This window comes from Schistocerca americana, chromosome 3 (assembly GCF_021461395.2).
Source record: "Schistocerca americana isolate TAMUIC-IGC-003095 chromosome 3, iqSchAmer2.1, whole genome shotgun sequence".
In the NCBI taxonomy this organism is placed as follows: Eukaryota; Metazoa; Arthropoda; class Insecta; order Orthoptera; family Acrididae; genus Schistocerca; species Schistocerca americana.
Window position 1 is genome coordinate 124,456,183 of NC_060121.1, and position 16,969 is coordinate 124,473,151.

The 16,969-nt window shown below is 42.5% G+C and overlaps 1 protein-coding gene across 1 annotated transcript in view; it reads left to right on the plus strand.

Moving 5' to 3' along the window:
* The window catches only part of LOC124606906 (WW domain-binding protein 11), a 100,852-nt gene that overhangs the window by 37,734 nt on the left and 46,149 nt on the right, over positions 1-16,969 (plus strand). The window contains exon 4 of the mRNA XM_047139009.1: positions 14,204-14,654. Within this exon, the coding sequence (XP_046994965.1) occupies positions 14,204-14,654 (451 nt within the window). The remainder of the gene's footprint in view (positions 1-14,203; positions 14,655-16,969) is intronic.

A 16,969-nucleotide genomic window follows, 5' to 3' on the forward strand; every position in this document is an offset into this window, starting at 1 on the left:
TGCTCACAGAGCAGCTCATTAGCTGCATCGAGAAGAGAGAATAGTTCAGATGATTTGTAGCTACCTTCTCCTGTTACAAAAAGAGGGGGAATATGTAGCATTCTGTTTGGAAATAGGGCAAGTTGGACTCTTAAGAGACACAAGCAAGATGAGGTAAGGCCAAAAGGAGCATGCTGTTGAACTTGGCTGCTCCCATATCAACTACTGCATAGCTGTTGAATCAGTAGACTGAGAGATGATGGAAGGAAGAGCTGCAGGAAATGGTACCATACAAGCTATGATTGGTAGCAAAACCAAGTGTCTGGGTATGTCAAGAGGATGGTGCAACCCTGTCCATCTCTCAGAAAAGTCTTGAGGTAAGCTGTGCACCATGGCTTCTGAGGCCACTAAATGGGCAGCAGCCTGAGGAACTTGCATCAGTGTAGTTATGTTAGGTTTGTTCCAAAAAGTGTGGCTCAGTCTGGAATGACTATCATCTCCCCATTTCTTCGTGGAAGACTATTACTTCTTATAATAGGACTCCCTGCAGATTGAGCAGACAACTTGTGAACATTCACATGCAGCCTAATAAGAAAGCCTATATGCCATTCTTCTGGTAATTTCATCAGATCAGAATGTCATTAACATTAACAAGCCACATATAGTGTCTAGTAAATGTATTTTGGGTTATTGGAAGATAAGATGAAAGTGTCATTGATTATTCTCTTTCTATATTTAAAAAAAGGAAAAAAAAAACACATTTACAATGGAACACATTTAATGTAGATATCAACATCATTCCGAGCAACTGCATTACTGAATTTGAAATGTCCTATGAAGTCTTCTTTTTATGCTGTACTAACTTTTGGTCAGGGCATTTTGGAATATATCAGTGTATTGCATTTAGTACAGGAACTACAGAAAGGGTGGAAAAATAAGAGTGGCTGAGATACAAGGAGCTATCAAGAGAATTAACAAGTATCTTCAGCTTTTATTCAGGTGTTAAATTCATGTAAGCTGCTGGGTTATATCAGAGCCTGTGTCGTCGTCCTCTGTATATTCCAGAAATGTGGCCACAGTACCATCTGATGCAAAGGGCAAGCAACATGTGGGAAATGTAGTTCAGATATGCACAAACAGGATCTATGTGGATGTGCCAACTGCAGAGCAACCATGCAGTCTGCATCCTTGATCGCACTGTATTCATAAATTAAAAAAGGAGATAGCAAGACATATGCCTTAAGCTGAAACCAGAAATCCATATAAAGCATTGCCACAATCTACATCATTAGCCCTAGAATGGATGAGGACTCTCTCTTGGACCCACTCTCTCTCTCTCTCTCTCTCTCTCTCTCTCTCTCTCTCTCTCTCTCTACATCTACATAGATACTACTCCGAAAGCTACCCATATGGTGCATGGCGGAGGATACACTGTGTCACTACTAGTCATTTCCTTTCCTGTGCCACTCGCATACAGAGTGAGGAAAAAACGACTCACTGTATGCCTTCGTAAGAGCACTAATTTCTCATATTTTATCCTTGTGATAACTATGCGCAATGTATGTTGGCAGCAATAGAATCACTCGGCAGACAGCTTCAAGTAGCGGTTCTTTAAATTTTCTCAATAGTGTTTCTCAAAAAGAGCATTGCCTTCCCTCCAGGGATTCCTATTTGTATGCCCAAAGCAAGCATCTCCATAACACTTATGTGTTGTTTGAACCTACTGGTAACAAATCTAGGAACCCACTACAGAATTGCTTCAATGCCTACCTGGTCCGGGTCCCAATACTCGAGCAGTACTCAAGAATAGATCCACCAGCATTCTATATGCGGTCTCCTTTACAGGTGAACCACTCTTTCCTAAAATTCTCCCAGTAAAGTGAAGTTGACTATTCACGTCCTGTACCACAGTTTTCATGTGCTCATTCCACCTCATACCTCTTTGCTACGTTATGCCCATGTATTTAAACGACTTGACAGTGTCACACAGGACAATGGTAATACTGCATCAGAATATTACAGGTTTGGTCTTCCTACTCATCTGCATTAACTTACATTTTTCCACATTTAAGGCTAACTGCCATTCACTACACCAACTGGAAATTTTGTCTATGTCGTCTTGTAGAGCCTATAATCACTCAACTTTGACACCTTACTGTACACCATGGCATCGTCTGCTATCGACTGCAGATTGCTGCTCACCATGTCGGCCAAATCATTTATGTATACAGAGAACAACATCAGTCCCCTTTTACCTTTGTTATATACTGGAGTCACCTGTGATTTTTTCCAGTTGCTTGGGACTTGGTGCGGGGTGAGAGATTCACGATAAATGCAAGTTAGGTAAGGGGCCAGAGCCATAGAGTGCGCTTTGTAAAATTGAACTGGGATTCCATGTGGACCTGGTGATTTATTTACTTTCAAATCCTTCAGCTGTTTTTCTGTGTCGGATATACTTATTACTGTGTTGTCCATACGGGATTCTGTCCGATGGTCGAATGACGGTATGTTTGTACTATTCTTGAACATGAAATTGAAAACTTCAGCTTTCATTTTGCTGTCTTTAACTGGCATGCCAGACAAGTCAACAAAGGACTGAATGGAAGCCTTAGACCTGCTTAGCGATTTTACATACAATCAGAATTTTCTTGGTTCTCTGCCCGTCACTTGTCATCATTTATGCAATCTCTTTTGAACCAAGAGTGTGACAGCCTCTGCTTCCTCAGCACCCGCTGAATTTAGTTATGAAACCATGGTGAGTCTTTTCTACCTTTTATCCACTTAGTAGGCACATAACTCTCCAGACCACGATTTACAACCTGCTTAAACTTTACCCGTTATTCCTCTGCATCCATTTTACCGGAACTGAGTGATGCCAATTCACTAAGTGAGATGTTAATGTCTAAGTGAGATGTTAATGTCTAAGTGCTTATATGCTCTATCTAGCAGAAACATTCTCAATAAGGTCTGGCCTATTTGTAGCTACAAGGTCTAAAATATTATTGATGCATATGGCCTGGCGAGCTAGCTGCTCAAGACAATTTTCAGAAAACATGTTCAGAAGTATTTCGCATAACTGTCTGTCTGTACTCCCCCTTCCCTTGTAATGAATGCATAGACATCCTAGTATATACTCAGCAGGTTAAAGTCCTGCCTCCAACCATTATTGCGTGATATGGGTACTTACGTGCTATTGACCATAGATTTTCTTTGAATGACTCTAGAAATGTCACAGCAGAATCAGGTGGCCAGTAAAAACATCTAACAATTAACTTGGTTTCACCAACACCTGTTATACGCAACACTCAGCTTCGACCTCAATAGAGAGAATAGTTTTGCCAGCTGCAGTAAACAGTCCTCCTCCTATGGCCTCTAATCTTCTTTTCTATATACATTCCACTGCTTTCCACTTCGGGCTTCTGCCAGCTCTCAGTCCCAAGAATAATTTGAGTGTGAGAATGTTGCTGAAAGGCAGTAAATTCGGGAACTTTATTACATTTCGACAGTTTACTGATAAAATTGTGACAATCTCTCTCTCTCTCTCTCTCTCTCTCTCTCTCTCTCTCTCTCTCTCTTATAAAAAAATAACTGCAAGAGTATGGTACTTATGAGTAAGCTTTCACTTAACAGTCCTAGAGACCACTACTAGTTTTGTCACTCCACATTACTCTCCAGTTGATTGTTGATGCTTGAAGAGACATGTTGTAGGTCTGAAAGATGCAGACCATCTGTTTACGTTAGCTTTGTCTGCTTTTGCACTTTTCTTTTTATACTGACTGCATACAATAAAACTGCTCAAAAATAGCTTGGTAGTGTCCAGTAAATCAGGAAGAAATTGAAAAACTGTTTGAATTTTTGCATGTTTGCAAAGTAGAAGGAGTGATCTGTTTTACGTGGTAAAAACTTTCTAAAGACAAGATCGCATAACCATTTTGTTATTTATATACTGCAAGTTTTGACAGACTTTGACTGTGTTCTTTAGGTCATCAAAAATTTGTGTTATAAAATGTGTTCATTCTGAGTTGGACCTCATTCCAAGTTGTCACGTAGATAAAGTGTAGGAGATAATATAAAGGTTTGTTAAGAATAAAACATCTAAAATCAAGAAGCACCTTGTGCGCTTAGCCTTGTTCTTATATGTAGCACTCAAAGATGATTGTTACATCATAAAAGACGTAGCATACAATGAAATACAGAGTAGCACATCTGTTAACATTAGCTGGACATGTTGCAATCAACATGATCGTTATGTCATGAATAACACTGTATACAATAAAATACACAGTAGCACATATGTTAATGTTCAAATCATTGATTAGGACATGTTCATCTGACATTAACAGATGTGCTACTGTATTTTATTGTATACTGTACAAGCGGCGGCAGAACACACACATAAAAGATGGTTGTAATTGGCAAGCTTTCGGAGCCAGTGGCTCCTCCTTCAGTCAGAAGGGTTGAATGGGAGGAATGTGGGTGAAGGAAGAGGATTGGAGAGGTCTAGTAAAAGGGGTAGATTTTGGGAAAGTCGCCCAGAACTGCGGGTCAGGGGAGATTTACCGCAAAGGATGAGAAGGAAAGACTGATTGTTGGGGACTGCATTGGACAAGATTTGAAAACCTGAGAGCTTAAAGGCTGAAGACAGGTTAATTTGCAGACAAAGATTACTGCTTAAACATCATGCACGACTTAATAAGAGTGAGAAGCTAAATGCATTGTATGTAACAGAGGTTGGGGGGAGGGGGGGTAAAAAGACATTGAAAGAGTAAAAAACTAAAATGGAGTGAAGCAAAGAGTAGTTACTGTGAAGAAACACAGAGAGGGAAGAAATGAACGTAAATTAAGGCCAGGTGAATGATGAGAACCGAGGATATATTGTAGTGCTAGTTCTCCCACCTGCGGAGTTCTCAGGAACTGGTGTCTGGGGGAAGAATCCAGATGGTGCGTGTGGTGAAACAGGTGCCGAGGTCAGGATTGTCATGTTGTAGAGCGTGCTGTGCAACAGGATATCCACACTGCCTATGCCCATTCATCCTAATTGATAATTTGGTGGTAGTCATGCCGAGGTAGAAGGCTGAACAGTGTTTACATAACAGTTGGTACATGACGTGCTGTTTAACAGATGGCTCTCCTTTGATATAATATGTTTTGCAAGTTACAGGGCTACTATAGATGGTGGTAGGAGGGTGCATAAGGCAAGTCTTACAGCAGGGACTGTCACAGGGGTAGGAGCCATAGGGTAGGGAGATGGGTGCAGGAGCAGCAAAGTGTCTGACAAGAATACTGTGGAGATAGGGAGGGCAACAGAAAACTATTCTAGGTGTGGTTGGGCAAAATTTCAGGCAGAATGGATCTCATTCCAATGCATGATTTTAGAAAGTCATGGCCCGGTCGAAGTAACTGATTAACTCGTTCCAGACCGGGATAATACTGAGTCAACAGGGTAGTGCTCCGAAGTTGTTTTTGGGAGGGATCAGCAGGACCAGGATTGGATGTGATGGCCCAGAAATTCTAGGCTAGTGGGGTAATTATGTGCAGTGAAGGCTGAGGTGAGAATGGTGCTGTATTGCTGTAAAGAGTCTGTGCATCTGTACAACTATGTTTGCCTTGGATGCCAAGGCTGTATGGGAGGGAACCTGTGACATGGAAAGGATAGCAATTGTCAAAATATAAGTAGTTTTGTTTGTTGATAGGTTTAAGGATGGAAGTGTGTAGCTGGCCTTCGGTGAGGATGAGGTCAACATCAAGGAAAGTGCCATGGGATTCGGAATAGGACCATTTTAGCAGGTCAGCCTCACCATGGGTCCATATGGTAAAGATATCATCAGTGTATCTAAACCAAATCAGAGGCTTCACTTCTGGATTCCAGGAAAGCGCCCTCCAAGTGACGCAGGAAAAGGTTGGCATAGGAAGGAACCATCCTGGTTCCCATGGCCGTACCCCTGATATGTTTGTATGTCTGCCCCTCAAAGATGAGGTAGTTGTTGGTAAGTATAAAGTTGATTAAGGTGAGTGGGAAAGATGTCATAGGTTTGAAATCAGGTGGGCACTGACTGAGGAAATGTTCAGCAGCAGACAGACCATGAAGGTGGGGGATGTTGGTATAGAGGGAAGTAGCATCAGTGGCGACAAGCAAGGTTGATGGAGGTGGGACGGTTGGCATCTTTGATGTAGGGGGTGAGTCTTTGTACTATGGGTTGCAGATGTTGATTGACTAAGGCAGTTATATGTTTGGTGGGTCCTTTGAAGCCAGCAACTATAGGACGGCCTGGGTGATTGGGTTTGTGGACCTTAGAAAGAAGGTAAAAGGTTTGGGTGGGGTGAGAAGCTCTATGGCTTGAGGTGCCCTCATGTTTTAAGGAGGCACTGCAGCTCAGTTTTAATCATAGGGATGGGATCTTGATGGCAGACGCTGTATGTAGTGGTGTCAGACAGCTGGCGTAGGCCTTCACTAACGTACTGCTTTCGGTCAAGTACTACAGTGGTAGATCCTTTGTCTGCTGGGAGGATAATGAGGGAGTCATCAACTTTTAGGGAACATAGAGCCTGGATTTCCGCAGAGGACAGGTTAGGGTCATGTTGTAGGAACCTGTAGGGTTGTGAAGCAATGCTGGGTGTGAGGAATAAGGAAAGCTTCTAAGGCATGATTTTGAGGTAGTGGTGGCGGATGAAGTTGGGATCGTGGTCTGAACTGGGGGGTCCAATGTCAGGTTTGCTGTTCAATGTCAGGTTTGATGTTGGGAAGGTTTTTGGATTGGCTTGTAAAGTGATATTTCCAGTGAATATTACATGTGAAGGAAAGTAGGTCCTTCACCAAAGCAACATGATCAAATGCAGGTTTAGGGCTGAAAGTGAGACCCTTAGATAATGCCGATAATTCAGGAGGAGAGAGTGCTTTAGATGAGAGTTTAAGGACATCGGACTGTTGATTGGTTCCTGTGATTACAGGTTATTCTGGGAGGCAGTAGTGAAGGCTGTGAGATGTTAAGGAAGTCTGCCAAGCTCGGTTTGTAGGAGAGGAGTGCTGGTTGATGATGTGGCTGTTTAGGGAGCTGCAGAAGGACAGAAAGGGAAACCCTGTTCAGGTAGTTTAGGAGAAGATAGGATAGCTTTTTTAGGTGAAGTCTGGCATATTGTTGCAGTTTGAAGTTGGCTTGGTGGATGATACCATTCAGGGAAACATGAGGGGCAGATAACTGTAGGGTTTTGTATAAGTGATGCTGATGATTCAGATATGGATCATAATTTTGTTCCTGAAATGGGCTCCACTCGGAGGTCGGAGGGGCACAGAGGCTGAGGCAATGGAGGGTCAGCTGGCAGCAGTGGATGCGAGGCCCCCTCTGCTAGCAAAGGGAGGGGGGGGGGGGCAGAGGGGGAAGAGGGCAGATCAGGATCCATGGGCTCCACATCGACAGGTGCAAGTGCTAGCCTCGCTGGGATCCAAGGGTGCAGGTGAGAGAAGGATGGCAGGGGGCACAGACATGGTAGCAGTGGGGAGGTGAACTGCTGCAAGTGTGAGTCTACCCCTGGAGCAGCATCATGACCAACTCTGCTGCTCAGCTGACTGGGAGATTGCAGCGACAGTTCCCCAACACAATGCAGGTGCAACTAATTTGCATGACACGTCATCTGCCACCAGCCAACATCCACTACTGAGAACGCCTGATCTTCATGGCTCACCATGACACCTGTCAGCCGCTCCCTTTACGGGCCAAAGAATTGAGTCCAGGAAGGAAAATGCAGTGGGCCACGTTGGTCCGGGGATGTGACACAGTGTGCACTAAATCCAGCAGCCCTGCAGCTGGAACCCACACAAGCTTTCCTCTGGACTGCACCCAATGGCTGATGTCACATTCTCAGAAAACTCAACAACCCCATTGGCTGATGTCACATTCTCAGAAAACTCAACAACGCATCATCGCGGAATGAGAGACTTCTTCATTTGGTTCTTGAATGTGTGTATGAAGTGTTCCACTTCCAAGTTAGGGGCCAGGTGAAACAGAGCGGTAGTCGAATGGTGGATACCATTGTGCACACAAAAGCTGCCACCAACCAACATCCACCACCGAGAACTGCTGATCTTTGTGGCTCACTGTGACACCTGCCAGCCACCCCTGGCCAAAGGACTGGGTCCTGGAAGGAAAATGCAGTGGACCACGTTTATCCGGCGAATGCGATTCAGTGTGCACCAAATGCAGGACACCGCAGCTGGCACCCACGCAAGCATTCCACTGGACTGCACCCAGTGACTGATGTCACCTGGCACGTCAGAAAACTCAACAAAGCATCATCGCAGGAAGAGGGACATCTTCATTTGGTATAAATCACACCCCAGTGCAACGCATACAGCAAATGGAGTGTGTGAGGATGCAGTGCTGGAGGAATGACCACTCAGCAGCATTGCTCCTCTGATGTAAGCGTGAGGACCCCTGCACAGTGTTGAGTCAGTCACATAAGAGAAAAACATATCCCATGCAGAATCTGCCCCCAAAAAGGCGCCCCACAGCTAACCCACCTGGACAGGTAAAACAATTTTCCAACAGTTGTGACATTTCACACTGTTAACTGGAAATCTGACAGGGTTTGGTACCATCCAATGCGAACACACCAGCCTCCTGCCTTCGAACTCTGGGTCAGGCTCCACTGGTAGCTGCAAAAGTGCATCAGCATTGGCGCACTGGGCAGTGGAGCGGTAATGAATGTTATAGCAATAGTTACTGAGAAAGAGAGCCCACCTCTGCAGTCAGTGGGCTCTCCTATCTGGCAACTTAAAATGAGAACCAGGCAAAGGAACCAGCAGCTTATGGTTGGCAATGAGGAGGAACCTTGCCCCATAGAGGGAAACATGAAACTTCTTTACTCCAAAAGTAATAGCTAGCATCTCCTTTCCCACCTGTGAATAATTACACTGTGCAGTAGAAGTGTTTTCGATAGATAAGCAGTGGGTTGTTCACTGTCATCCGGGTTCCAATAGGACAAGACCCAATGTGACATGACTCCACCAAGCAATACTGATAACTCTCATATGCCACAGTTAAAGGTTTACTTGGAGTAAACAGAAAGCAGAGCACAAACACTGCTTGAGAGACTGAAAAAGCTCTATGACAATCCGCAGACCATACATGCTTAACACCCTTTTGGCGAAGCCAGTTAAGAAGATGGCGAATGTGCACTGCCCGGTGCATGGTATGAAATCCTACCCAAAATAGACTGGAGCTCTGTGAGGATCTTGGATGCCAGCTGGTAGGTGATGGTTTTGATGTGGTCATCTGTAGGATCGAGGCCATCTTTGCTAACCACATGTCCCAAAAAAAGCACCTGTGGGGGGGTAAAAATATACCTTTGTGGGGAGTAAAAATATACCTTCCCAACTTGCAATGAAGGCCATCCTCCAGCAGGTGTTGCAAAATTGATTAATGTTTTGTAAATGCTCCTCCCAATAGAGTCCATTACCCAGGTGCCAACCAGGTAATTGATGCAACAGGGAATTTCTTGAATCGGCTGCTCCAGATACCATTGATAAATTCCCAGCATAGACGAGATTCCAAAAGGCAAGCGATTAAGTTGGTAAAGTGCAGATTGGGTGCTGAGAACCAAGAAAGCCTGTGAAACGGCGTTCAACTGCAGATAGGCATCGCTCATATCGATATGTGAAAGATAATGCCCCCCCCCCCCCCCCTGGGTAACTTTGCCAACAACTCTGCCTGCTGCAGAATTGGATAGGAACCTGCACCACAATGCGCATTTGCCCCCTGTTTAAAATCACCACAAAGGCACACAGTGCCATCTGGCTTCTGATTCACCACCAAAGACATGGCTCACTGACTTGACTATCTGAGTTTCGCATGGTTAGCACACTGGACTCGCATTCAGGAGGACAACGGTTCAAACCCACATCCAGCCATCTGGATTTAGGTTTTCTGTGATTTTCCTAAATTGCTCCAGGCAAATGCTGGGATGGTTCCTTTGAAAGTGCATGGCTGACTTCCTTTCCCATCCTTGACACAATCTGAGTTTGTGCTCTGTTCTAATGACCTCAGTGTCAGTTGGATCTTAAACCTAGTCTTCCTTCCTTCATTCTTCCTTATTATCTTGACAAAATAGGAGAAACAACGCCTTGATGGAGCCAGTGCTGCAACTCAGCGTTTACCTTGTTGCACTTGAAGAAGGGAATGGGGTGGGGGTGACAAAATTTAAGTACTACTAATAGCTTAAGAGAAACATGTGCCTCAAAACCTTCTGTTGTGCCCACGGTGTTCTCAAACAATGACCTGTATGGCCGCAGTAGTGTGTCCAAATCAAGAAAAGAAATGAATTGGCAGACTAAATGCAGTTTGACAACAATCTGGAAGCCAAAAGGAGAAAAAGCATCTAGCACAAAAATATTTTGTGCATGAACTGATTACTAAAAATGTTAAGTCGCTGTTCCACATCCTTATAATGTGCAGAGAATTGCCCCCACAAAGGAACACATTGTTTACTACAAAATACTAGCTGCCATAGTGGTCATTGCAACTCCAGGCATCCCAAGAGCTGTACATATGCAAAATAATGAGGCTGACTGTCACTCAACATGTCTACTTGAAATTTGACCAGCTGCTCATCCGCAACCATCATCATCAAAACATGCCAAGGCATTGGAAATGGCCCCAGAGTGCAGCAAAAACACACAAGTTTCTGGTGATTGACTCACAGCTCACCAAACTCCACACACGGCCTCCATGTGCGGGAAGGACCATTGGCTCACCCAATGAGCAGAAGGAGAATGACAGCAAGGACCGAAAAAATATCTTGGATAGGAGTTATGACACTGCAGCTGATGTGGACCTGCCTAGTACGACCCGGGCAAAGAAGTCCAGTACCACTGCACCTTAATCGTATACACACAGTGACATGACAGGAGGCGAGACTGCCTGGGGTACCCCACGGGGAACTGGGGGCTGTTTACTGTGCACACCTAGTTGAGCCACCTGCTAATTATCAGAAAGGACATACCTTGCAGCTACTGTTATCTCACACAATTCTGGAATCTGGGCTATGACAGCTAAAGAAGGGTTGGACAAGTCAATGCCGTAGTCTGAACCTTGGGATCAGATACTAACCAGACAATATTGTCCCGAATTGGTGAGTCTGCAGAAGAGGCAGCACGTTGTGGACACTGAAAATGACACTAGCACAGGAGACCCTGCAAATCGACCATGCAGGCCACACAGGACTGCCCTGGCCCCTTGTGGTGCTGGTTCAATTGCACTCACATCATCACCACATGGATCTGATGTTCATAATACCATGTCAGCAACCAGAAAGGCTCATCAAAGGGAAGTTTCTCGGGCTCAGTAGAAGGCTTCAAATTTTGGACAACTTCATATAAACCCATACTGCTTTACAACAACGTGGCCTTATCAACCAGATCGATGATATGCCTTACCTGGCAGTGCAAGAACTGCTGGAGCTAATTTCCCATGTTACCGTAGGCTCATCAAAACTGGTAAACAGTGGCTGGGGTTGGGTAAGAAAACTGAAGAGCGGGCGTCTGGCTCACTACTGGCTGGTCAAGGGCACAAAGCAAGTCCTCATTGTGGTTTAGCAGCATCTGCATCTGCTCCTGCTGCTGCTGTTCCTTCCGTAGCTAAAACTGTTTCTACTAGCAGGATCTATAGTATCCGAAACTTAACACTAGGAACAGAGGAAAGCTATAAGGCCATAACATGCATAAGAAAATCCTTTGTGCCTACTTTAGTATATCCACAGGCATGACAATGCCACTGCACTACACTGTCTGCTGATACTACACTTTGTGTACTCCCTCTATAGCATGTTTTCACACTTCCAGTGCTCTACCCACACCAGCTCATCTGCCTCCATTACAATGTCTGCTGGCGGGATGTAACAGTCCTAAATTCATAACTTTTAATAATACTTTTCAAATTCCAAAAAATGATTCTAAATGTTCAAGAATGTTTTTAAATGCTAAATAACTTAATTTGAAGATTTTTGGAGGAATTCTATTTTAAAAGAAATGTATGATAAATTTAAATACTAATAAACAATAAAAGAACTTTTTTGGAGTTGTTGTTTAAAATCTATGTTTTGCTAACTTTGGAACTTTTTCTTCTATCTGTTCTAGGGTTAAAACTTTTGTTAATCTCAACATTGATGAATGTAATACTTTACCAATAAATGGTTGCCACGCCCCAGTGGAATAGTAATGGCCTGGCAAGAGGCCTAAAGTTGATGTTGCTGTATTTGTCAGTGATGAATACCATTCCTTGCATCTCCCCTCAGCACCAACTTGCAAGCAAGTCATTTGCTGCAATAATACATGTGCGTGCATGGTGTGACCATAATTATCTTTTGTATACCTATTCCCAATGAAGATCTGAGCAAGCACATGCCATAGTTCACCTGAGAGATTTTAATGCAGACAGTGGGATTCTGTCACCACATATTCCCTGGGTACAGCTTTTGAGAGCCTGATACAAAGAGAAGAGTTATGTCTTTTGAACATGGGACAGAGCACTCACTTCCAAATTGTTACACGATGGTTCTTCTCCATTAATACCCCAATTTGCTCTCTGGTCCAACCACACAAATCTTTGTGAGAAATGAGAAACTATTTGTACTTAAATAACCACGTTGTGATCTGGGTTCACCAATCAAATTACGCAATACCCATAAGTTAGTAACCAAGTGGATACTCAGTAACTCTAAATGAAAACTCTACAGACAAATGACTGTACTTGAATGTTCTGGAAGCATCCATGAATGACTGGGTGATCCACCAAATTGCTAACCTACCTACTATAAATTCCCCAGGCCCTCTACAAAGACTGACTGTCCTGTGGTGGAGTGCTGCTGTGCAATCATCAACAAGCATTTACATTGTCATCAGCAAATCTTAATTTTTTTTTAATTTCTTCTCCCTAAATGTTAATTACCTTCAATATTTCTCGTTAGTTTCCTTTATTTCTTGCTCAATGTATGGGTTGTATAGTATGTCTCACTCCCTTCCCAACTACTGCTTCCCTTTCACATCCTTCAAATCAGTTTTGTTTCTGTACAGGTTGTAAATGACATTTTACTTCTAACATTTTATTCATGCCATCTTCAGAATTTCAAAGAAAATTATCAAAAGTTTTTTTTCTAAATCTACAAACATTTTAAATTTTGGTTTGACTTACTTTAATTTACCACCTAAGCTATGTCTTAGGGTAGGTATTACGTCACATTTTCTTGCATTCTTCCAGAAGCCAAACTCATCTTCTACCCAGTCGACTTATTCTAGTCCTTCATCAATCTATAGATAAGTTATGTTAGTATTTTACAATCATGTCTTATTAAACTGAGAGTTTGATAAACTCACATCAGCAAGCATCTGCCTCCGCTTGTCACTGACACAGAAACATGAGGGCTTGTTTCCTCATATGGTGTTGTATTTTGGGAAACTCACTAAGAATAATATTCTTTATGCACGCAATTGCTATTCAGGTGTCTCTGAATTCTAACGCTGTTGTCCGTGTACATATGTTCCACCATGAAATTTGTTGTGGAATACATTAACTCATTCAGAAAAAACTGTAACAATCATTCAGTAAACACTGTATGGAAAAACAAAAAAATAGAGTGAAAAACCCAAAGTATTCAAGCCGAAGTTGAAAGTTTCCTTGTGACATCCCTCCTGTCCTATCTAGGAGTTCCTTGCAGTAGTTGAGAACTGTTCTTTGTAATGTGTTATTAATTCGTATACACTCATTTTTTTGTGTTTCATAAATTCTTTAAGTATTTGTTTATAAATTTTCTAATCAGCATTCTGTAAACTGTGCACTGACTCATTCCATGAGCAAATAGCTTTAGCTCGGATGTTCCCACAGAAACTGATAAATAAATAATATAAATTCTCCTTGATGTTTGAGGATATTTGCCTGTCTCGTGTCTTGTGTCTATCAGGAGGAACAGTTTAGCCATTGTTGGTCCTTCCAAGAGTGTTACTAATTGTGACAGAATGTGGTTCTCAGTTGCCTGATTTTATTGTGTTTATAGCTGCCGGTATTCTGTGCGGGTAGATTTGTGTAGAAGTAAATGAGGCATAATTGTTATGGTAAAGTCCAGGTAATAAATGTTGAACAGAAATTTTAAGTTTGTGTAACATCTTGTTATTGCCCTGATTCAGTTGCAAAAATTACATTCTTGTGGACAATATTGAACATTTCAATTTGTGTGATAGGATAAAGAAGATCCAGAAAAATGGGCAGAGCTGAAGCGGATGGAAGTAGAGTACGAAAAACGCCGAGCGGCCCTCGTCGCATATGCCGAGTCGGTGCGGCACGCTCAGCAGGTCCAAGTCGATGACATTCCTCTCCCGACACTGCAGCTTCCCTCGTCAGTCCACCCGGACTCGATGCTGTTTGCAGGCATTCCTTCCCAGATACCGCTTCCCACGGCAGACCCGCTGGTGGGCCTCATCCCACCCCACCACCTATCAGGGGCAGCAGCTCTGGCAGGAGTCCCCCTGCCCCCAGGCCTCACACTGCCCCCTCCGCCTGGAATACTTAAAAAGACTTCAGCCTATGCTGGCACTGGCCCTCCAAAAACAAAGAAGAACCCAGGAGTACCACCCGGGCCTCCTCCAGAGCTCAGTGATGATAGCGGAGATGAAGAACCGATGGAGCAAGATGGTAAGTAAACTATGTTGTCACTTCATTGCTGATAAAACCGTAGGCAGATTCGCCATAGCATTCCGAAATTCGATTTTTGGAGATTCGATAAATGGAATTGTAATTGGCATCCTTCTCCAGTGGAAGTTTTAGATGTTCATTCACGATATACTTTCTAAAATTGTGATTCCCATTGACATATGTATTGTATTTAGTACCCCTATTATTTATTCATCAGCAATCCCTAAATTGAAAACCAGTGACGTCTAAAAGCTATGCTGTATGTGGTACATAGCAGTAAATGTTCCGAGCCAAGCAAGGAAACTTATACAAGAAATCTATGCTGATAGGAATAATAGAATTTATCTGCTTGAGCAGCAGGTGAATATAACAACACATGTAGATACAGTTTGTTCTTGTAACTTTCCAAATTAATGTATCAATAGAGAAAATGGACAGAAGGACCTGAAATCGGAGTCTGCCTTAGTCATAAGCAATGTGATCAAATAATTCATTACAAATTGTGATTTACTACTTCTTCTTTCAGCACTTGTAATTTTTTTGCTAAGTGACCCAAATTAGAGTCTAATTTCACTTTAAACATAGTTGACGCATGAAATACAGCCTATTGTCATCTGTTATTGGCAGTTGCCATGTTGACTGAAGGATCACTTTGAAATTTCAATTACAGAGAGAGAGAAAATAGTGATGCAGCAATCACCTAATAGTGAGAGTAGCTTCATTCAGGCTTTCTCATTTAGTAAAAAAATTCTCACATTGGACAAAAAGTACAGTCAGATCCAGTACATCCTCATTATTTGTTCAATCTGCCCATTTAATCTTCAGCATCATTCTGTAGCACCACGTTTCGTAAGTGTTTATTATCTTTTTGTTTGAACCACTTATTGTCCAAGTTTCACTTCTGTACAGTGTCAGTCTCGATTCTAATATCTTCAGTAAGTGCATCTTAACTTCTATATTTATATTAGATGTTAACAAATTCCTGTTTTTCAGGAGTGCTTTTCTTTGTGTTACAAGTCTGCAGTTTACATCCACTCTACTTCAGCCATCAACACTTATTTTGCTGCCCAAATGGTAAAATTCATGTATTACATTTAGTGTCTTATTTCCTAATCTCATTCCCTCAGCATCACTTGATTTAATTTGACTACATCCCATTACCCTTGTTTTATTTTTGTTCATGTTCATCATACAATATATTTTCGAGACACTTTTCATTCTGTACAACTACTCTTCCAAGTACTTTGCCATCTCTGACAGAATTACAGTGTCATTGGTGAAACTCGAAGTTATTTCTACTCCCTAACTTTAATTCCCTTTCCAACTGTCTCCTCAATCTGCTTTACATCTTGCTCAATGTACAGATTAAATAACATGTGGGATAGGCTACTGCAACCCTGTGTCACTCCACTCTCAGTTAGTGATTCCCTTTCATATACTTTGCCACTTAAAACTGCAGTCTGATTAATGTACAAGTTGTAAATAACCTTTCACTCACATATTTTATCCCTGATACCTTCAAAATTTGAAAGAACAGTACACTTAGTATTGTCAAAAGTGTTTGCTAAATTTTCAAATGGTGTACCTTTCTTCAACTTGTCTTCTAAGATAAGGTGCGGGGTCAGTATTATCTCACTTGTTCCTACGTTTCTCCAGAATCCAAACTGCTCTTCCCCAAGGTCAGCTTCTACTAGTTATGCCATTCTTCTGGAAGTAATTTGTAACTGTGACTTATTAAACTGTTGGTTCTATAGTATTTACATCTGTCAGCACCCTGCCTTCTTGAGATTATTACAGTGTTCTTGAAGTCTAAGGGTATTTCCCCTGCCTCATACATCTTGCACAACAAGTGTAGTAGTTTTGTCATGGCTGGCTGTCCTAAACATCTCAATAATTTTGAGGGAATGTTGTCTGCTCCAGGGACCTGGTATCCACTTCAGTCTGTCACTCTTCTTCTTCTGAAACGCTTCTTCTTATGCGGGTCATTCACAGAGCCCCTTCCAATCTTCTGCTTTCTCTCACAGTCTATCATCCTACATTTCCTCCCATTGTAGTCCTCTTCAGTTCACATTATCCTTCATCTGGTCTCGCCATCTTGCTTGTGGTGTTCCAATTGGTTTTCTTTTAGATTCTGGCCATTCCAGAGTACTTCTTAAAAGTCTATCTTGTCCCATTCTGGCCAAACCATTTCAGGCTATTTCTCTCCATACTTTCTTCTAGAGCATTGATTGAAGCATGTTTTGCATTGTTTCAATCATTATCCTGTCCCTTCTCATCTTACTCAGGATACAAAGCACATCTCGTGTCACTTGCAT